Here is a 22,925-nt window from a genome sequence, read left to right as displayed (position 1 = left end):
CTGGTTTGCCAATCAAGAGGGGTTTAAATGCCACGTGCAAGTTTGGTTTAGATGCAGACTATATAAACGGCACTACTGCACATTCAACAATCACATTTTTAATATATTCTGTCAAGATAGTTTCCTTACTGTTAAAAAAAAAAAAAAAAAAAATATATATATATATATATATACATACAGTGTGAGTGTCGGGGGGAGGGTGTCAGGGTTCATTTATGGTGGAAGATGACGGGTTGTGTTTGAACAACAGCTTTTATTTTAGCAATTGGATATAATTGTTTTGTATTTGGTTAGTCTCAACGTCAGCTTGAATTCAGTGACTTTTATTGTGAAGCAGGTTTGTGTGATTGTTAGAACCACACTCTCACGAGCGCCACTAGCTTAGCTTATGATAAGCTAAAAGTGGACGGTCTCGTTATGGCCGAACAACTTTCCAGTTTCTGGACATTGTGTTAGTACGCGCCCGCGGCCGATGTGCTTGATGAATTCCTGCGCAAAAAGTAGTTCCCTGTGAGATAATGAGTATTTCTCATGTAAATCAATGCTAAAATTTACCAGTAATGAAATTATAAAGAGAACTGAAGTTTTAAGAGTGGCCACAATAAATATTTAAGAAACTTAAAAGTTTATGAGCATTGTAAACATTGACACAATGGAGTTTGATGCGGAAGAGTTCAGAAAAATACGATTGGAAAGGTTTGATGACCATTTACAGTCGGCGATGAAAGACTTGGGTGTTAACTTCGTGTTAAAGTCAGAACAAGAAGCTGCACTGAAAGAGATCTATCTGGGACAGAGAGACATTATGTGTGTTGTTACTCCAACGAGCGCGGCGCTGAGCAGGGTGGCGAAAGTAGTCCGGCGAGCTCAATCTGTGGGCGCGAGCTATCCCACAATGCCAAAATAGCAGAGATGTCGGTCCAATGAGAGCAGCACTCTGAGCAGGGTGTGTTCGAAAATCAAAAAACAAACAAACAAACAAAAAACCAAACAAACAAAAAAAAGTATTTCAATATTGGCAAAACAGCGCCCCCTTGTGCACTTCAACGTTAAGAACGCTCCCCGCCTCCACCAACCCAATAGTACACAAACAAAATCAGCTCATAATTAAATATATGAGGTTTAAGTTTATTTCAGCGGTGCCTACAAACATTTCTGATGCAAACCTTAAATAGGTTCCAGTTTTGTATTTTATATATCAGTGGTGGACACTTTTATTACCTCCAATACAGGTTTTGTTTTCATTGATTATTTATTGGTGGACTAGAAATAAACTTTCAGGACTTCAGGATGTTTAGTAATTTTGGGAGAGATGGGATTTAATTCAAAAAGACCTGATAGAATGTTTAGACTGATCCGGGTCCCAATTTGGCTCCTACAGGAATTTTAAGACTTTAATAACATCAAGAAATTTTGACCAACCTTTTCCAAGAGTAGGATATATTTATGTATTGATATTCATGTAATAAAATACCTCAAATAAACTGGTCAACCTTTGTTGAAAATCAGGTTTGTTAATACGTATGATTGACAGATATGATGTATAAAAACAAAACAGTCCAATTAAAGATGTCGGGCCCCACAGTGGACTGACAGTCTGTCCCCACAGTGGACTGACAGTCTGTCCCGGGTGTACGCCAGCTTTTACCCAATGATTGCTGGGATAGGCTTCACACTGCAGGCATGGAAAACGAATGAAGAAAGATTCTGAACTGGAATGTTTGCCTTCATGCACATCTTCCTGTGGACTACCACTGTGCAGAGTTTCATCCTGACTAGAGTAGCCCATGTGTCCAGCAGGTTTTCAACACCACTTAAGGGGACTAAACAAAATGTAAAATCCAGCCTCAGGATACCATGGCTGACACAAAATCTATGACGTTTATCCCCGAGTGGCAGCTGTAGCCAGAGGGTCAGCGTTTAAAAATGCTTCAAATCATATTGAACAGTACACCACACTATTTGTCTGATTATAACGATGCCAAAAAGGCACAGTTTGGACTAACTGAATGTTATGGAGTTTTGGGGTAAAAAGCCCAAACTTGCTGCAAAGGTCACTGTCAAGTTTGTACAGGGGTCAAACCTGACAGCTGTTCCAATTTTGGTAGAAAGAGACGCCAATTCACTGTTCAACATGATTTTTCTTGCATGTTTTTTTTCTTCAATGGAATTCGGGTAATTTGGGGGCACTGAATCCATATCTGGTGTTAGTTTTTGTCAATCACAAAGTTTTTGAGATATGAAAACATTTCTCGTATCAAGCATCGAAGCAAAAGCTGCAGTCTCGCACACCTCTTCGTCACCATAAACGATATTATGGCCGTTGTTCACATTTCGCAAACCTGATTTAAAAACTGCTTTTGAAGCTGCTGTTGTGCATGATTAGTGATGTCGAACTCATGAGCGAATGAGCAACCTTTGCATAATTTATCAATAGGGAACATGCAGATTGCAAAAAAATGTGATGCAATGGAGGAAAGCTGAGCTCAGATTCAGATTTGGCACCCCAAAGTTACCCTAAATCAGTTCTCAAAGTCCATGCAAGAAAAAAAAAAAAAAAAAAATTTTGTTGACCAGTGTTATTGAACTAATAGGATTAATAAATGGAATCGTTTTGACTGTTGAACGCTTGGTCTTGATATTGTCAAATAAGGTCAACATCTATCAGAGTAAATGATATGTTACCTGGTAACCAGATATGAATTGATGTCTTCATAAGCTTAGAATGAGTCCCTCATATCCATAGTGGAGGGGGCTGTCTCATGGGCACCACCGTGTTGATCCAGTAATTCAAAACGGACATCTTACTCTGCGGAAGATCGAAGAAAACCTAAGAGGAATCTGCAGTTGCTCCACTATAAACCATCTACTAGATGCGAGTGCACGCTAACAAGTTTGAAACCTTTATTTCTGTGAAATGGGGGACATATTGTCCATCGCAAGAGAAGACAAGGGAGCATGAATCTCCATCACCAAAGAAGGAAAAATGTGAAAGGAAACAAAATGACTGTCAATTTGCAACTAGATAACACTCAATCTTACACACTGTAGCTTTAAGTCAGCAGTACTTGAACCAGTCCTCAAGGACCACCTAAGCTACACATTTTCCATCTCTCCCTTCACTGCTACATGCTGATTGGCTCATTCAGACGTGCAACCAATCAAGTACTAACAGACACCTGAATGAGCTAAGCAGCTTGTGGCAGAGCAGGGAAAGATGGGAAATGTGTAGCTTAGGTGGTGCACATTTGCTTTCACCTTCCATGTCTGCTCACACGCAAGACTTCAAAATAAAGCAAAACCATGAGACTGAAAACACAGCAGCATTATTACTAAGAATTATAAAGGACTGCTTAACTTGGGAACAAGTTTTTGCCTTCACATGCATTCAGCATTTTAGAAATTCATATTGCAAATCAGGAATTTCACTGTGAATTAATGTAATTATTGTAGATAATGAAATGATGAACTGGAGGACAAACAGATGTGACTTGTTCAGAAAAAAGATGGACAAATAAGCTTTTGTGCACAGTCACTTTTAAAATCCATCCTGGTACATGTGGCTTCAGCTCCAAGTCAATTTGATGTGCACGTAGAAATTTTTAACATTTTAAGAAACAGCTGATTTTAGACTTCTTTGACATTGCACAACTTCATAGCTGAACCCCTGGTTGGTCTGAGTCCACAGCTGCATTTTTAATCTATTAATGTCGCTCAATTCTTTGGTTAATTTACCAGTAAATTATAACCATAAATTCTATCAATAACTTCCAATGCTCTAATATTTTGTCATTAAAAAAGTATTTGCGCTACAATAATAATAAAAAAAAAATAAAATAAAAAAAAAAATCCCAACATATAAAGGATATAAAATGCCAAAAACTAGAAAGGCATCCCGGGGGGAATTATGAAAGACATTCTTGCACACAGTTTTGTCTTTTCGTCTCTCACACTCACTCACAAAAACAGATTTTTTTTTTCTGGATTAATCAGTAATATTGGGCCATACTAAAATACAAAATGGATGAAATGGAGCCAAATGGGTACTGATAATCACGAACTAGGGGTAAAATGTAGCAAAATGGAACAGATTAAACCAGACCAACTCCAAATAAGTACTTTTAATGTTTGGCTTGTTTTTGTGAGATACGCTCATTACATGTAGTAATGTAGTAGGGGCAGGTGCGCCATCTGGCGTTCAAGAGATGAAACTTCAGTCAATGAGTCAGTCTGCTCTATTTTGTAACATTTTACTCCAATTTCTTTATCATCAATCCCCATTTTGCTCAATATCGCTTAAAAATAATTTAAAGTACTTAATTGAATCATATTTAATCATATTTGGAGTCAGTATGCTCCATTTCATTACATTTTACTGCCATTTTGTGATTATCAGGCTCCATTTCACCTCATTTCATATTTTAGTATAGTCGGTGATATTTGGTCCATAAAATGTCAGTCAAATGCTGAAAAAAAAAAAGTCAGTTTCAAATAATTTCAACTCAAAACAGTCAATCAAAATAACTGCTGATAATAATCAATAAACTGATTAAACATTACAGCCCTGACTCACCCATAAAACTGGAAAGATGTCCCCGTGGTAGGAGACCAAGCAGCTCAACCCACACTTCCCTATCCTCTGCCAAGTACTCTACTCTTCCAGAGGAATCCCGAGGTTTGTTTGGTTTTTTTTTCCTTCAAGCTTTAAATATCAGTTAAGACACTTCGTGACCTAGACGAGCTTCATATATAATCTGACCCCTTTAAATAAACAAAATCTTAAACAAGAGCCACTTATCACCGCTTGTCCTCCCAGTTTCAAAGTATTTCAGGTGCAAATCAGCACTCTGCTGCTATGTAGACGATCTGGCACATAAAAACAAGCAATAAAGGAGACTGAAAATTTAAATTTGAAATAATTTATTTCTTACATATGCTTTGCTTGCATATGGATGTGTAACTGAAAAATCACAGACAATATACATTTTAAATGAACATGCAGTGTAAACTTCTCAAATAATGCTAAACAAAAGCACGATCTTAAAAGAACCATGAACTTAATCTAGCACCTATAGGTGGCTGCTGTTGTCACAAAGTGCTTTGAGTAAAAGCAGCTGCGGAAGACGCACAATATCTCTATATCGGCACGTGGCGTGAACATGTGCGGTTAAATCAGAACTGGAGTTAGTGCCTAAAAATAAAAGGAACGGCCCCACCCTCCATATGAAAACAGCATGTTTTTAAAGCACACAGATCATACACTGATGGCTGCTTCTGTGACATCTGATCAACACATTAGCTACCAGCTGAAAAAGCAGGCTTGTTATTTTTCACATTGTAGGAGGGGAGACTGAGCAGGTCAGTCTGCATAGGTTTGTGATACATCATTTGCTGCCACTGTGTTCATAAACGCAACTTTTACTGACTGAAAAATTAACTCAGGAGGAAATGGGGAAACTTGAGTTCATGTTCAAATCTGCGTGTTCCTTGAAAACCTCTGCTAGCCAGAGACGCCAAAGGACACTTTCTCTGCATTCTGTATCACACGACCCCCTTACATGCATTTACACTATTTCCTCAGTGCAGAAAATATTTTATGGCTTTAACCTGTGTAAATAATCCTCATATGACCACATGTGCAATAGTTATTAAATAAATTAACCATCGTACAGCGGCCAGCAATGTACCATCAATATCCCTGTACTGTGCTAGTAAACACAAACATAAGCAGCTTTCATTCCCAGCTCACTCATACCACACCACATTTCGACTTTTCAATTTATTGATAACTACATAAACATCTCATATTCAAAGAGCTTGTATAAAAAGTAGCTAATGTATTGTAAATAATCCCTGATATTTAAATACAACTTGACAAAAGCGTACGATACTCCTCTAAATGCAAAACTGTGGTTTAGTACTTTAAGTTGATCTGAAAGCTTATTTTCTACAAGGCAGAGTTTGATGTACTGCAGCCGCAGTGTCTCCACTTCACACAGACGGCAGTTTAAAAGCCTTGATTGGTGCACAAAAAGCACATTTAGTGCTAGCATATTAGGACGCATGAAATAGAAGGTGGCTGTAGCACTGTCACTACTGCAGAAAACTAAAATGTCCTCAATGTGACTTCACTAAGTTACCAGTGAGTAACAAAGAAACAATGTCAATGAGTGACTACACATCACTAAGACATGAATCTTACATTCTGAGAGAAATGAACCACACGGCCTCAGAGAGACGCTGGACAATCACACTCATCACCTCGTGCATCAAAAAATGTTGGGACAGTCGGCGTAATTCCTGTCAAAGTATCCACCTATATAGAGCCAGTCTTCAGCACCTGTGTGACGGTTGGTTCCCAGCTGAAACCACCTAAACAGAAATCAAACACCTAAGCCACATTTCTGGTGACAAGCTGTGCACAGCTCTGACAAATAAAAACAAGAATTTGATGAAACACAACCACAAAAAAAAAAAAAATTTCAGGAAAAAAGCTTCTGTAATTATTTGATCCATATACAACCCTAAATCAGAAAACGGAGCGGTATGGAAAATGCAAATAACCACCTCCCCTTGCAATGATTCTTATGTTTACTTTAACCTCTATTTTGATTGCAGGAAGTACAAAGATATTGCATGATTTCAGCGGTACAAATTTAATTTGCACATTTGCACTCGTGACAGCAGCATTAATGTGTTTTTTTTTTTTTAAAACAAGACCATGCAAAACACATTCTGCACACATTACAAAGGCATGGCTGCAAAAGCAGAGGGTTCGGATGCTGGACTGGCTTGCCTGCATTCCTAATCTGTCCCCACTAGACAATGTGTGCAGAATTTTGAAACAAAAAATGCATCAACATCAATGTCTTGCAAACTTTAAGGGCCCCTTCACACAGTGCGAAGTTTGATCGAAGTGTGCATGAAGCAGGAATTGTGTGCAAAACGTGTAAAATTGTCCCTGCCTCCAATGCCTCGTACACCTGTCGCTACAACTATTTGCGCACACCAGTGGCTGAAAGACAGAGTGTGCACTGTGCAAGCCCACTGAACCCTCTCGCAGGTGTCGGCCAAATTCTAGCTGACACACACAAACATCTAACACTACTCGTTTGGCACTTAGAAAATGTGTGGCAATACGCACTCTTGGCATGACAACCGTCTGCAGACAATTACTACCATGCTGGCAGTGAAATTTGTTCCCCACGAGTGTGGCTGTGGTGTGTGCACTGAACTGACAGGAGGTGTGACCGCCAACAGAAGCAGCTGTGGAGATCTGTCAATCTGGACATCCCAGCTGGACAACACCTGTGTTTGGACAGACATGGACTAACAACTGCCCACTGTGACGCGCGTCTCTTTGCTGTCATCACGTAGACATAAATAAAAACATGTATCGCTGTGGCGATATATGCCGTGGGCTGCAGCAAGGGAGCATGTGCACGCACATAAGCGGAACTTATTCCACATAAGCGGGGTGATGTAGTTCCACAGGTACCAGCTGGTTTTTATATTTTATTTATTCCACATAAGCAGCACTATGTGGTGCACCTCACACTCTGTTCCTGCTCGAAAGACACCATTGCACCGGGATCGTGCACTCCTGCCTGTCAGCGCGATGTTTCGTGGTGCGCTAATTTGATCTGTTTCGACATATTCGACCAAACTTCACATTATATGTGAAGGGGCCTTAAGACGTGTTTGCAGGAAGAATGGGACAAAACAACTGAAACGCTTTACTGCTTGATATCCTCAGTGCCAAAATGTCTTAAGTGTTATGGAAGGGAATGGAAAAATTACAAAATGGTAAATGCTTTTAGTGTCCCAACTTTGTTTTGGAAAGTGTTGCAGCCCATAAAGATAGGAATAGATGTGTATTAGCAAACAAAGTTGATCGCACAAAAATATATCTTTGCTTCATACGGCTTGCAGTGACATAAAAGTGAAAGTTAATTTAAAGGTTGCATTTCTTTTTCTTTCTTTTTTTTTTAAATCTGCATTTTCCATACTGTCCCATGTTTTTCTGATTTGGGGTTGTACAAAAAGTCCTGAATCTCTTTGACATGCCAGCACTTACTATTAGCAGTGTGAGCTTTTAACATGAATTCTATCTGCCAAGATTCCAATTTAGATAATTAATGGGCCAATTTTTCTTTTTGATGTGGTCACAAAATGAAATGAAAATATAACCATGGCTCGTTACATGAAATAGGCATGATAGTGCAGCAGGTAACTGAAACAATCATGCAAATGGTGATAAAAGCATCAAATTCAGCAGAAATATTCCTTAGACACTCTTCTTTTGAAAAAAACGATTGGCCACTTGACTTTTCAATCGGTGGTCAGGTAGGGGTCAATTGAAGAATTACACAGAGGTCAAAATTAAAAGATGCTCCAATCATACTGAAAAATATTCCACATTATTTGCCTGATCATAAAGATTCCAAAAAGGTATAGTTTGGACTATCTGTGACTGAATTGTATGGAGTTATGGGATAAAAACAGCAAGAATGGTGACAAAGCTCAGTTTCATTTTGTAGAGGAGTCAAAAGTTAAAGTTGCTCCAATTTTGGTAAAAAGTGATGCAAATTATTGGTTGAGCTAATAGGATTAATAAATGGAATAGTGCTGACAGTGTTGAATGCTTGGTCTCCATTGGATTCTATGACATGTGACATATCAAATCAAATCAATTTTATTTATATAGCGCCAAATCACAACAAACAGTTGCCCCAAGGCGCTTTATATTGTAAGGCAAAACCTTACCCATTGAGCATGTTTGGGATACTCTGGACTGGCGTATACGACAGCGTGTACCAGTTCCTGTCAATATCCAGCAACTTCGCACAGCCATTGAAGAGGAGTGGACCAACATTCCACAGGCCACAATTGACAACCTGATCAACTCTATACGAAGGAGATGTGTTGCACTGCATGAGGCAAATGGTGGTCACACCAGATACTGACTGGTATCCCCCCCCAATAAAACAAAACTGCACCTTTCAGAGTGGCCTTTTATTGTGGGCAGTCTAAGGCACACCTGTGCACTAATCATGGTGTCTAATCAGCATCTTGATATGGCACACCTGTGAGGTGGGATGGATTATCTCAGCAAAGGAGAAGTGCTCACTATCACAGATTTAGACTGGTTTGTGAACAATATTTGAGGGAAATGGTGATATTGTGTATGTGGAAAAAGTTTTAGATCTTTGAGTTCATCTCATACAAAATGGGAGCAAAACCAAAAGTGTTGCATTTATATTTTTGTTGAGTGTAATATTACTAGGATTGCTTTCTTCCACCTGCGAAATATAGCAAAGATTCATCCCATCCTGTCTATGGCTGATGCCGAGACCCTGATCCATGCGTTCATCTCTTCTAGATTGGACCACTGCAATGTTCTATTCTCTGGTTTACCGCAATCTAGCATTAGGGGTCTCCAATTGGTTCAAAATGCTGCAGCCAGACTTTTGACACAAAGCAGAAAGTTTGACCACATTACACCCATTTTGGCATCCCTTCACTGGCTTCCTATCCCAGTGAGATCAGATTTTAAGGTCCTGCTACTAACCTATAAAATTATTCATGGCCTGGCACCTCCCTACCTAGCTGACCTAATTAAACCTTACGTACCGGCCTGGGCTTTACGTTCTCAGGGTGCAGGACTACTTTGTGTCCCTAAGGTGAATAAGAAGTCTGCGGGTCACAGAGCTTTCTCTTATCGTGCCCCTGTTCTGTAGAATGATCTCCCTGCGTCAATAAAACAGTCAGATTCTGTGGAGACTTTCAAGTCCAGACTTAAGACGCACTTATTTCCCTTTCATATGGCTAGCATACTGGTACAGTTTTGTTTTACGCTTTTTACTCTTTTAATTCATTTATTAGTAATTGGAGCGGGCTGCGGCCACAACTTTACCTAAATTCTGGGTCTTTTAGTGAAGTTTAGTGCTAGCGGCCGGCGATCACCTTAGTACTACTCTGTTTTTCTTGTTTAATGCTGGCAAATTGTACAGTATTTTTTGTCTTTCTGATGCCTGATTCTGTTTTTTCTCTCTGTTTAAGGTGCAGCTCCATCCAGAGATGGGACTTGTATTCATGTTGCCGATCCTCCTGTCCTGTGCGCCAATAGCATTTCTTGTATATTCGTCCGTGAATTGTTCTGTAATTCATGTTTGTAGCATGGCCCAAGCAGAGGGTCACCCCTTTGAGTCTGGTCTGCTTGAGGTTTCTTCCTCAGAGGGTTTTTCCTTACCACTGTTGCTCTGGGAGTTTGTAAGGTTAGACCTTACCTGTGTGAAGCGCTTTGAGGCAACTCTGTTGTGATTTGGCGCTATATAAATGAAAATAAATTGAAATTGTCACCATTCTTGCTGTTTTTATCCTGTAACTCCATAGAATTCAGTTACAGACTGTCCAAACCATACCTTTTTGGAATCTTTATGATCAGGCAAATAATGTGGCATAGGTTTCAATATGATTGGAGCATCTTTTAATTTTGACTCCTGTGTAATTCTTCAATTGACCTCTACCTGAACGCCAACTGAAAATTCAAGTGGCCAATTGGTTTTTTCAAAAGAGGATTGTCTGAGGAGTATTTCTGCCGAATTTGATGCTTTTATCACCATTTGCAGGATTCCGCTCTAAATATTCTCTTATCTGCTGCACTATGATGATCACAGAGAGAGAGAGGAAAACACTACAGCATGTTGTTTATGGATTTTCTATCAAACACAGATATTTTTCAGGGACTGTAAGCTAAAGCTAGCCACTCACTGCACGATAAGAAACAAATGCACATTTCACAAGGATTGTACAGAAAGCAAGTCCTATTGCAGCATGCGTGCAGCACTTGTGTTCCGCACACTGCAGTTAAAGCATGTTGGAAACTTCTGCAACTCGACATGTGCCGTATTCCCAGTAGGAGAGAAGCTTGAATCTTCGACTGGACTGGGTTGCTTGACGCTAGGACGTTTCGCTTCAAATCGCAGAAGCTTCCTCAGCTAAAATTCTGAATTCTAAAATAGCTGAGGAAGCTTCTGCGGTTTGAAGCGAAACGTCCTAGCGTCAAGCAACCCAGTCCAGTCGAAGATTCAAGCTTCCCTACTATGGAAACCACCTGGACAACTGAGAGCCTACACAGAAACGTATTCCCAGTAATACGTCACAATGTGCATTGTGTTATGTGACACAGATGTTACAGAAGAGAGGCACATTCAGGGCCCATATGTGCACATGCATGCACACACACGCAACAAACTACATGCAGTGAAAAAGAAACCAACATAATGACACCCTGACCTATGGCTAAAGCCCACCAGACTTTCATGAAGAATTTGTATGAGGTCAATATGCAAGTTTCTGTTGTACAAACCCCAAATAAGAGCTGCTGAAAGAAGAAAGAGAAAAACAACAAAACAAAAACCCAGAAAGACATGAGTCCCAAGTAGAGTGCCTAAATCCAGAGAGTGGCGTCAACTCAGAACATGGTGCCATTTTGGTTCCAACTGCGCTGATCTACTGAATGAACCTTTAATGTTTTCATCATTTTTTTTTTAAATCATTTAACCACATACTGCAACACATCCAGGTACAGGTGCTATCAAAATAAAATAGTCAAGCTATCAAATTTAAAATTTATGATGACTTAATTAATTTAAAGCCTGATTTATGCAGCTGCAGCTCGGTAACTCCGTGTCATGCAATGACGTGCGTGACAGTTTTAAAGTTTTCCATCTCTGGATTATGCTTTATTATGGACTAATTTGATCCTCAACAAGCTTCTTTTTCTACAGTCATCACCTCCAATTCAAAGGTAAACTGTACAATTTCATTTTTTACCGACTTCGTGCCTTAAATGTGCAGAATTTTCTTAACCATTTTTAATTAGCATGTGCACTGCAAAAACTATTATAATATGATGGCAGACAAAACAGTGAAAGCAGAAAAGTGTCAAATCACAGCCTTTTGCTGTGTTTGATTTAACAGGTGCATGTCAGGCTGCGGGTCAGAGTCTGAGCACGGTGTGAAAAAAATGACTCCGGGCCCACTTTCCTACAAATCTGCGAGTGTAGGAAAGTTCAGTTCAACACTGAACTTTAATTTGTACCTCGGTTACTGCTCGGGGTTTTTAATGGAAATACATTGCAAACGGATGGGACATTTTATCCGATGTGAGCGAGAAATCCACTGTACAATATCAGTTATATACACGGTTTATTTCATGGAAAACAAAAACATTGGGACTTTTTTTGTCCGGTGACTGTGAATAACTGGTTTCTACGATGACGGTTTAAGTGAGTTTTACTTTACAAGGGACTGAATAACAAAATTTGATTCTCAAAACTTTGATGATGATGATGTCGGCTTCCATCTCACACAGCCAACTCTCTCAATTAAGGCACTCTAGTCCCAAGGTGCACACATGAAGGTTTCCAGAGTATTGGAGTGGCCATAAACAGGACAACACACACACACACACACACACACACACACACACACACACACACACACACACACACACACACACACACACACACACACACACACACACACACACACACACACACACACACACACACACACACACACACACACACACACACACGGCACCGATGCTCATCAGCTGAGCAGGCACTAATCAAACGTGGGAAATAATAGGAGACAGCAGTCTCATTTGAACCCTCTGTGAAATCGCAGGATTTGACCACTTATGGGGACCTTCATTTAATATATACTCATCATAACTTCACACGGGTAAATGGTGTGCTGTTTTGTTTTCTGCTGCAATCACCAAAGCAATAGTGAAAAACATTTTTTTCGGTTCCCAACGGAGAAGAAAAGACTGAGTGGGAGACGTGTCGGTAAGTGTTAGCCTATAGAGCTAACCAGAGTAGCTCCGTTCTCTCACCTGCAAAACTGCCTCGACACGCTTGAGCTCCGGATCATAAAGAAACTAGAACACGTCTACTTTTCCACTGCATCATCACCCTTTTCTTTGCATTTTTACTTTGTTTGCGTGTAATTTGCCCAATCAACATCTGCTCCAAAATTGTGGGCCACTTGGTGGAGAAGAAATTCACAGAGCTGTGCAGGAAATAAGCCTTATGACTTGCGGATAAAATCTCTACAGACTCAACCCATGTTCTGAACAGTGAATATGAGCTTCTTCCTTCTGGGAAACGCTTTAGAGTGCATCGTTGCAGGAGGAATAGATACAAGAACTCAATTGTGCCACACTCCATTGCACTTTTAAATCAGAGGGAGACCAAGTGAACACACTGCTGCAGACCACACACTAGTTTTAAAATAATTTTATGTTGAATGTTTATGATGAAAGTTTGATGTGTTTTCACGTCTTCGGGCTTCGGCAGCTTATGTAAGTCGATTTTCCGTTTTACGGACAATAAAGTTTTATCTTATCTTAAAAAAAAAACCATTGAAAATGCTGTGGTTGGTTCCCCGGAAGTAGAGAAATTACATCATATATGTGTCATTTTACCCATTTAGCGCCCGCCCCCAAACAAGACTGCAGTCTCCTATTGCACCTTATGTGCTGACAATAAAACCTTTAGCGCTCAATAAAACGTGGCGTTATTTATTTCTCTCTCATAATGGAGCTCTGCATTAACCACAGATGGTTTCTTCTGAATTTTAATTCAATTGCATTTTTTTCTCAAATCTGATTGTGGAAATATCGTGTGAACGGTGGCAAAATATTCAACCGTTTCATATTTAATGTATTAGTCCGTGCCCTGACCGCGTGCGCTGCTACGCAGATGTAAATAATTGTGCTATCACCTGAGAGCGACAGAAACTAGTGCAGCGATGATGTCTAAATGCGTGAATTTAATGGATTTAACTGGATTGATTGATGGACTAAATGAGACTGACGAGATGGAGAAATCTGTGGGTCTGCTCACAGGATTTCCAGTTTGGCATGAAGACGCTGTTGCAACGGTAAGCTTTGATGAACCGACCACACCCTTTCACGTTATGTTAATATGGCACTACATTACACTGCTGAGGCACAATTGCACTGTCGTCATGTAGTGAGTGGCAGACTTAAGTTTACATTACATCACTAATATAGTTTTTTTTGGTCTAAAATTGGATTATGTTTTGACTCTGCACTGGAAACAGGACAAACCCACAGTAATAAATAGTGCTTTCATTTATTACTAATAACTTGTTACAGATGCATCAATAACATTCAATGCAGACTCTCAGATTTTCATATTTTTAAAAACTTGATTTCACATTAGAAATGTGCAGCCATACAAACACACCTGGTTGTCCACTCTTCACTGTCCCTGGAGCGCTCCTTGCGTGCTGCCCTCTGTTTCTCCTCTAACCGCTCTTTCTCTGCACTGGCTGTGGCTGCACAAACACAATTGTGAATAATAAGTCATTACATAAGTGTGATTATCACAGTCCTCTGTTTAGAAGGACACTTGAATGTGCACAATTCAAAAGCATCAATATTCATGTGAAGGTGACGTTACCAATGTCTCCATTTTCCATCGCTCTGATGTCGGGTCTGAGTCTGCAGTCTGTTGGTGCCAGACGTCTATCCATGCCCGGCTCCAGCTCGTTTAGTGTCATAGCAAAACTGGTGAAGTTATACATCTACACAGCAGGAAACACAGCAGAGACTGTGGTGAAAATTACAGCACAGCATCAATGACGTAAAACACATCTGGACTGATCTGGATCTCCCCACACTGTGCAGTTGAAGAAAATGATGACATACTGTAAATAAAATTCTTTACCAATAGCTGTAAATTTTTTAAGACTCATTTTAGCATTTACACTATTTCGTAAATACACTTTGGAATGAAATCTGAACTACCAGGTGAAATGTTTACAGCAGTGTGCAAACTGTTCTTGGGGTATAGCAATTTACATACTGCTGTAAATATTTTTGCTGGTAGTTAACGTTCTCTTCCAAAAATCTTCATGGCAATGTTTCAATTTTCTTGACTGGTATGTTATTTTGTTGAATTTTTTTCCCTCAACAGCCAAGTAATTTGGGAACATGCCCTATTTTGAGTCAAATTTAGTGTTTTCGCTACCAAAAGTCTCTAATTATAAAATTCTTCCTCAGAAATTTTAAATATGAGGGAAAATACAGACATTTTTGGTGAAAATTGTGAAATTCACCCAAAATGCTGCTTCTCCTTCAGTTCCTGACAGATTCTGAGCCTGATGGTTTTCTGCAGTCACGGCAGGACTGCAGCCATTCGGGCCCCGCTGGAATAATCAGGTATACAAAATGGATGGCTGGATGGCTTTCTTTGATTCATTTAAGCACTGTTCACAATTCTTGCAGAATTTAGAATTTTGGGGAAAAATAGACTTAAGGACAAATTAATGAAGATGTCAATGGAAATCCATAGTTGTGTAGTTTAATCAATAAATGCAATTGAAATGTAAAATTTTACACAAAATATGGACTTTTTTGGTGGTGAAAACTGAAATTCATCCAAAATTCTGTTTGTGTTCTTCATGAATTTGGATTCTGATGGTTTTGTTTACCTTCTTTAAGTGCTGCTCACAGTTCTTACACCATTTTTGGTTTTTTTTGTTTGTTTGGGGGGGGGGTGAGCAGGTTATGACTGGCAGGTTTATTGGAGGAAACTGCCAGAAAGATTTAGTCCAACCTCCACTGCGATAGGTTGTTCCGTCATGCCATAGAGGGTTTCCATAGTAGTTTCCACACAGAAACAGAGGGTTTGTTCTAAGCACTCTGAATGAACACAGGCCTCAGAGAATTTAAATCCTGGCGATTAAAGCGATCAATGGATTTAAATAATGTCTGACCTGTGAGGAGTGAGAAGGCCGCGGTGTTATCCTCCACAACAAGACACTTCCTGGTATCACAGTCACAGTTTCTTGAGCTTCAGGCATATCATCCGCCTCCTCACACTGGCAACTACGTTCCTAAATACACACAAACAGAAGCATTAATCGGACTATCACACATTAACTAGCTGGACTTCAGTCTAATACAGTGCATATGCATACATGTGAGTCACAGAACTACTCATCACTCACTCATCTTCAACCGCTTATCTGGGATCGGGTCGCGGGGGCAACAACTCCAGCAGGGAACCCCAGACTTCCCTTTCCTGGGCCACATTGACAACCTCTGACTGGGGGATCCCGAGCCGTTCCCAGGCCAGTGTGGAGATATAATCTCTCCACCTAGTCTTGAGTATTCCCTGGGGTCTCCTTCCAGATGGACGTGCCTGAAACACCTCCCCACCCAGGAGGCATCTTTACCAGATGCCCGAACCACCTCTGCTGGCTCCTTTCAACACGAAGGAGCAGCGGTTCTACTCCGAGCTCCCCACGGATGACCGAACTTCTCACCCTATCTCTAAGGGAGACACCAATCACCCTCCTGAGGAAGCCCATTTCAGCCGCTTGTACCTGCAATCTAGTTCTTTCGGTCATAACCCAACCCTCATGACCATAGGCGAGAGTAGGAACGAAGATTGACCAGTAGATCGAGAGCTTCGCCTTTTGGCTCGGCTCCCTTTTTGTCACAACAGTACGATAAAGCGAATGCAACACTGTCCCTGCTGCACCGATTCTCTGGCTAATCTCATGCTCCATTGTCTCCTCACTCATGAACAAGACCCAGAGGTACTTGAACTCCTTCACTTGGGGCAAGACCACATTCCCTACCTGTAGCAGGCAATCCATCCGTTTTCTGCTGAGAACCATGGCCTGAGGTTTTGAGGAGCTGATCCTCATCCCAGTCACTTTACACTCAGCTGCGAACCGATCCACTGAGTGTTGGAGGTTACAGGCTGATGAAGCCAACAGGACTACATCATCTGCATAAAGCAGTGATGAGACCCTGAGCCCACCAAACTGGAAACCCTCCCGCCCAGGACTACGCCTCGATATCCTGTCCATGAAAATCACAAACAGGATTGGTGACAAGGTGCAGCCCTGGCAGAGGCCAACCTCCACCAGAAACAAGTCAGACTTACTGCTGAGCACCCGAACACAGCTCTCGCTTTGTGAGTACAGAGATTGGATGGCCCAGGGATGGCCCTGACTCCATACTCCCGCAGCACCTCCCGGGGTACCCGATCATATGGCTTCTCCAAGTCCACAAAACACATGTAGACTGGATGGGCATACTCTTAGGCACCCTCCAGGATCCTTGTGAGAGTAAAGAGCTGATCGGTTGTTCCATGACCAAGACAGAATTTCACATTGTTCCTCTTCAATCAGAGGTTCGACTATTGGCCGAACCCTCCTTTCCAGCACCCCGGAGTAGACTTTACCAGGGAGGCTGAGTAGTGTAGTTGGCACACACTCTCTGGTCCCTCTTTTTAAATATGGGGACCACCACCACAGTTTGGCACTCCTTAGGCACTGTCCCAGACCTCAATGCAATGTTGAAGAGACATCATAGTCTCCACAAATTCAACACATCACTCAAAGTACAATGTACATTACTGTTGGTGATGATTTATTTATATATTACACTCTGACCAAGTAGACAGCAGTGGCAGACTACAGATACAAAATATGCCACTACCTTACCTTCTAACACCACTGCATGATAATGTGAAAGGAAAGCATGTTTGAGGATGAAAACCTTACAACCAGCAGTAAAATGATCACAGATTACATTGTCAGAACTGTTAAAATAAGCCAAAGTTGAAGAAACGGTGAGGGCATAAGTCAACAAAGAATCTCATTACAGATCTTTGTTAGCACAAGAGATTCATGGCAAAGCAAAAACACACCTAATCTTCTCACCTGTTTCAACTTTTTAGAATCTCCAACATTCTTCTTTTCTTGCTTCTTGTGCATTTCATAAACTTTGGTGTCCACACTGTACATGCACTCAGTCCACTTCCCATATATCATTCGCCGTTTCTTTTTACTAGTTGAACAAACAGTGTTGCATTCAGTTCTGGAGAAAATAATCTGGAGTAAAGAAAAGGGGTCTTCACAGCTATAAGTGCTCATACCGTCTGTCTTGGATATAACCTTCTACTTTGTGCAGCTCCTTCCCAAACATACCACATGGCTTGAAGTTCAGCGTACACTTCTCTCCCGTACTGGCCAAGTTATTGTAAAGGGAATATAATCAATCCGTCAATACACTGCTTCAAGTTTTACAGTGTGACAATATGTTTGTCTTTATACCTGTGGTTGAGGATCTCCATGCTTCCATACTGTTCAATCCAAAGTTTTCCTAAAATGATGTTATGCACGCAGCACACTGGGTTGGTCCAAGTATAAACTTCTTTCCATCTATAAGACAGTGAGAATATAATTACTTGGTAAAGTTGACTTCATGGCTATAGTACGTGTTCACTGACTGTAAGAAAGGCTATTGCATTCATGAAAAGGAAATAATATAACTACAGTGAACTTGAGCGATGAGTTATAAGAGTCCAGTGAGTTTAAGAGCACAGTCACAATAAATTAAAACAAATTAGTAATTTATCAGAAAGAAATCAGGGTCTGATACGACTCAGTTCATGAGACAAGATGATATTTTAACATCATCTTCCAGAAAATTTCAATGATGAAATATGTCTGGGGAAAAATAAAAATCACAAAAAGCTAAACAACGCAAGTGCATTTTGAAATGTTAACTAATCATCTTGTAATGAACGTGACTTCAATTTTACTTACCGAGTATGAATCATGAGATGCAGAAAGACAATAATATAACATACAAGCACTGTAAAATGTTTTGCCACAAACTCAAATAACTGGCTTCTTGTAGATTCACGACTACTATTTTTTGTTTAGTAGTTTACAAGTTTTTCCATAATAATAGTTGACCAGTCATTTATTTATTTAGTTGAGACATTTATGTACAAGCCCCAACCTCCAGCTGTCTGCAGTACCTTGAACAGAGGTTTGAGGCTGACTCCAGCAGTCGAAAAGCAGCACATGAAGCTGCAACCTTTATCGACTAACAACCGATCATTATATAGCACATTTACTGCTTTCAACACTGGCCACACTTTCTTTCTGCTCACTTTAAAGTCATCTGTCTCTCTTTTGCTGTTCTCTCAATAGTCCATTCAATGTACAACACTCTTCCTCTCCACATCTCTTTTCTTGTCCACCCACTTGACACATACTCATCTTATAACTACAAATGGAACTATTTGTGTGGAATAAAAGTCCCTAGATTGGTTGCTAGTCACCTCAGAGTATGCACACTCTGCTCTGCCCTGCCTCCGAGCTGCAGTGATGACACAACAATTTCTGAAAAGTTGAGATTTTCAACATAAAGTGCTCAGAATGGCTGTAAAATAAACAAAGTCAAAGTGGTCTGAAAAAAGATGCTGCTCTTGTTCTACTCCTAGAAACAAATCTACACAGACTCACTTAAGTAACTCCAGCATCATGGTGCCTCTGGGCTCGGCTTCAAGACTTTTACCCCAGAACTTGAGTTTAGGGTAGATGGAGCCGTGAAACTCAAACTCTTCTTTCAGAGACTGCGCTTGGAAGGCACTGACAGGGGGGTGGTGGCTCACTTGTTCTGAGATCAATCTGTATCCCTCTTCCTCTCTACATATAAAACACTGTTAATGAGTCATACAAAGACAGAACAAGTACACAGACTCTGTATTGTATGACTCTTGCTTTAGTTCTTTGATACAGAAAAAACAAACATCCATTTCTTTAAGATATACTAAAGTTACTAAGCTACTAAGTTGTGTAAATGAAAACACTGTTTTGTAGATTTTTTTTCTTTGACATTTAATGCAAAATGTATTATATATATATATATTTGTAATACCTTACGAGCTCATACGTCTCTCCCAGTAAAGGGTTAAATGGCTTTCCAGTCCTTCCCCATTGAGACGCCACAGCTGAAATGGCAAAAGCGGCAACAGCCTGTCACAAACACACCGAGAACAGAAGTCATAAGTTAGACCAATTTTTTTCAGGTATGGTTACAACAGTGCTTCCAAAAAAAGGGGATTTGCTTGAAGAGGAAGTCAAAATAAACAAAAATGCTGATGGAAAAAAAATGTCAGGTTTAAGAATATTTTTTACCTGCATGCGATCTATAGAGTCGGACAAACTGCAGGCTTTGTGGATAAGGTGACTATGTTCCATGTACTCAGAGATTCTCTGGAGAAGACTCAATGGCTCATTAAACTCAACAGGCATTGCTATTTTATACAGCTCCTGCAACATCACAACAAAAGATCGCTTCACTGAAGCTGGAGTAAACAGAAGTGAGAATTATCTAACCTTTAAAAAAAAAAGTGCAGCAGTACAAAATACGCTATAAATACAAAGCATTCTGTGCTATACTGTGCTTTTTCATGCACTAATGCTCTGCCATAAAAACAGACTAAGCCAGCATTGACTGAATGGATTATGCACCACTGAGAAGAGGTTACTATAATGCACGCATTTTACATTCACGAAGATCACTGGACTCAGTTTATTTGTCTTCCAAGTGGGACTCACCATGCCCATGCATTTCTTCAGTATGCTCCACACACTGAAGTTATTTCTGGAGATCATTTCAGCTGGCAGGGCTTTCCTAAAACATTTGGACCCGACAAACATTTTCAGAATGCAGACAAAATTATCTCTATCCATAACAACAGTCATAGATGTCTCTTATCAGTATCGCATCATAAAGGGGAGGAATTCACCAAACTGAGAAGATGAAATGGTAAAAGGTTGCACACAGGAAAGCAAGCGATTGTGCAATAAGTAGGAATACACTGATACTGATGTTATTTTGCCTACTGGTTATCAGAGTAACTGAACAAAGTAAATATAAGCATCACTGTTAACACAAATCATCATTTTTACATCCAGTATTCTTTGCACATATTAAAGGACAACAAACAATTACATTAAACTAAACATTAAATAAATGTGTTCATTAATGGAGATTTTTTTTTTTAAATCTCTGGCATTCTAAGATATGACGAAAAGCAGAAAAAGTAGTGATGCCATCACGACGAGCCTATTGATACCCATGTATTTCCTTTTCGGCAATTTATGTAAAAAAGGGATTTTGCTCATCTATGTAACACAATTGTCAAAGGTGAATCGAGCAGAGTCTTCATTGCTGACAATGCTTTAATACCAAAGACATTATTGAAACAAAATGTGAAATTTCAGCTACAGCTTGCCAGAATAGGAGATTAAAGCCTTGAGCTGACTCGTTTTCTTGTTTTAAAAAACTTTTTTGGCTCACCCGACCATGAAGCGATGACTAAATTTTAAGTCGCTGACACATTTGGTTGCTTTTCTTTGGATCTTTTTATAGTGCCCATAATTAGTCATGCTCTATTAATAATAGAGTTCCTGTGTCCACTAAAGGACATTCCATTGTCAAAAATAATTTCAAAAATTGTCTATATCTTAAACTTGCTTATCGAGATACAAAGTCTTGTGATAAAGACATTTTTTTGCACCACCTCTTACCTGCGCTCCCACACTCCATTCTCCTGTGAAGATCTGTCAGCAGTCACCTTACTGTCAAACACCATAGTGTTCTTATAACTGCCCTCACGGGAATCATCTGACTCCAGCCCTAACAAGGACGAGGAATCAATGAATGACACAGTTGTGACAACAGCACACTGTTGTGTGAGATGTGTACCGGTGTCGCCGACCGAAAGGTCCCCGCTAAAAATCCGTCCACCCTGCCTTCACTGCGCATGCGTCATTAGCTGCGGTTCACAGATTTATCACCTCATTTCTGTTTCAAACTGCACTCCAGTCATCATCTATCTCAGCGACAGATATCTGAAGCTTTTGTACAACAATCATTTCTACATAAATTCATCACTATTTCAACATAAAAGACGAAGGAAGCGATCAGAGCGCCGTGGCTACACGAGCTGCTAGCTGATTGTTCACTGCGCGTCAGTCATTTCAAAGCATCACAGATTATCGCCTCGTTTCTGCTTAAAACTGACTTTAGAATGATTTAAGAGGTTTTACCTTCACCATCTGATGGTTAATAATCCCATTCATCCATTTGATCGCTTTGGGTGAAGAGACTCTTTCTCAGACGAGCTGCTGGGCTCCGAAATGATGCATCTGCAGTGGAGGCAGGGCGGACCGTTCGGTCTGCGACACCTGTAATATGTTCTTATATGAATATAAAGCTGGCTCTTTTGAGTTCTGCTTTAATGATTATGACTTTTACATCTTCTGAAGTGAGCCATCCCGCCATGACGGCATCTTCTTATGAACACAGGTTGAAGTATCAGTTTTGCCACTCAGAGTGCTCACAGCTGGTAAGTCTAGATATTTATTTCAGAGAACAGTAACCAGTAAGTAAACTGTTGTTCTTGGGCTGGTATCATTATGCCCTGTTCAAATTGCAGACCAACATACTTTTTAGTTTTAGGAACATGATTAGTCTTGTTATGGTTAACCTAGTTTAGGAATCTACGTATCATTAGCAAATACATGCACGTAGCCTCACAATCAACGTGACCTATATTGACTAATGAGAGACGCTACGGTGCATCCATAAAGTATTCACCGTGGCTCATTTTTACCACATTTTATTACAGCCTTATTCCAAAATGGATTAAATTCATTTTTTCCCCTCAAAATTCTACACCAAATACTCCACAATGAAAATGTGGAAAAAGTTATTTTTTTTAGATTTTTGCAAATTTATTGCAAAGAAGAAAACTAACAAATCACACGTACATAAGTATTCACAGCCTTTGCCATGAAGCTCTAAATTGAGCTCAGGTGCCTCCTGTTTCCACTGATCATCCTTGCGATATTTCTACAGTTTAATTGGAGTCCGATGTTTCTACAGTTTCATTGGAGTCCACCTGGGGTAAATTTAGTTGACTGAACATGATTTGGAAAGGTACACACCTGTCTACATATAAGGTTCCACAGTTGCATGTCAGAGGACAAACCAAGCATCA

At 40.1% G+C, this 22,925-nt stretch overlaps 1 protein-coding gene across 3 annotated transcripts in view; it reads right to left on the bottom strand.

Annotated features, from left to right (window-relative positions):
* Window positions 1-4,937: 4,937 nt before the first annotated feature.
* LOC117512799 (oxysterol-binding protein-related protein 2-like) overlaps window positions 4,938-22,925 on the bottom strand; it is a 51,324-nt gene continuing 33,336 nt past the window's right edge. For 2 of the 3 annotated variants that reach the window (XM_034173018.1, XM_034173020.1), the window contains 12 exons: window positions 21,451-21,559; window positions 20,476-20,551; window positions 20,053-20,187; window positions 19,793-19,890; window positions 19,378-19,560; window positions 18,175-18,282; window positions 17,997-18,086; window positions 17,782-17,908; window positions 15,820-15,939; window positions 14,502-14,625; window positions 14,286-14,376; window positions 4,938-6,372 (listed from right to left, as the gene is read on the bottom strand). In XM_034173018.1, the coding sequence (XP_034028909.1) occupies window positions 6,270-6,372; window positions 14,286-14,376; window positions 14,502-14,625; window positions 15,820-15,939; window positions 17,782-17,908; window positions 17,997-18,086; window positions 18,175-18,282; window positions 19,378-19,560; window positions 19,793-19,890; window positions 20,053-20,187; window positions 20,476-20,551; window positions 21,451-21,559 (1,364 nt within the window). In that variant the 3' untranslated portion in view covers window positions 4,938-6,269. The remainder of the gene's footprint in view (window positions 6,373-14,285; window positions 14,377-14,501; window positions 14,626-15,819; window positions 15,940-17,781; window positions 17,909-17,996; window positions 18,087-18,174; window positions 18,283-19,377; window positions 19,561-19,792; window positions 19,891-20,052; window positions 20,188-20,475; window positions 20,552-21,450; window positions 21,560-22,925) is intronic. The other variant, XM_034173019.1, reaches the window with a different exon arrangement.

This window comes from Thalassophryne amazonica, chromosome 6 (genome assembly GCF_902500255.1).
Source record: "Thalassophryne amazonica chromosome 6, fThaAma1.1, whole genome shotgun sequence".
In the NCBI taxonomy this organism is placed as follows: Eukaryota; Metazoa; Chordata; class Actinopteri; order Batrachoidiformes; family Batrachoididae; genus Thalassophryne; species Thalassophryne amazonica.
The sequence above is the reverse complement of the archived record's forward strand: the minus strand, read 5'-3'. Positions and strand labels throughout refer to the sequence as shown.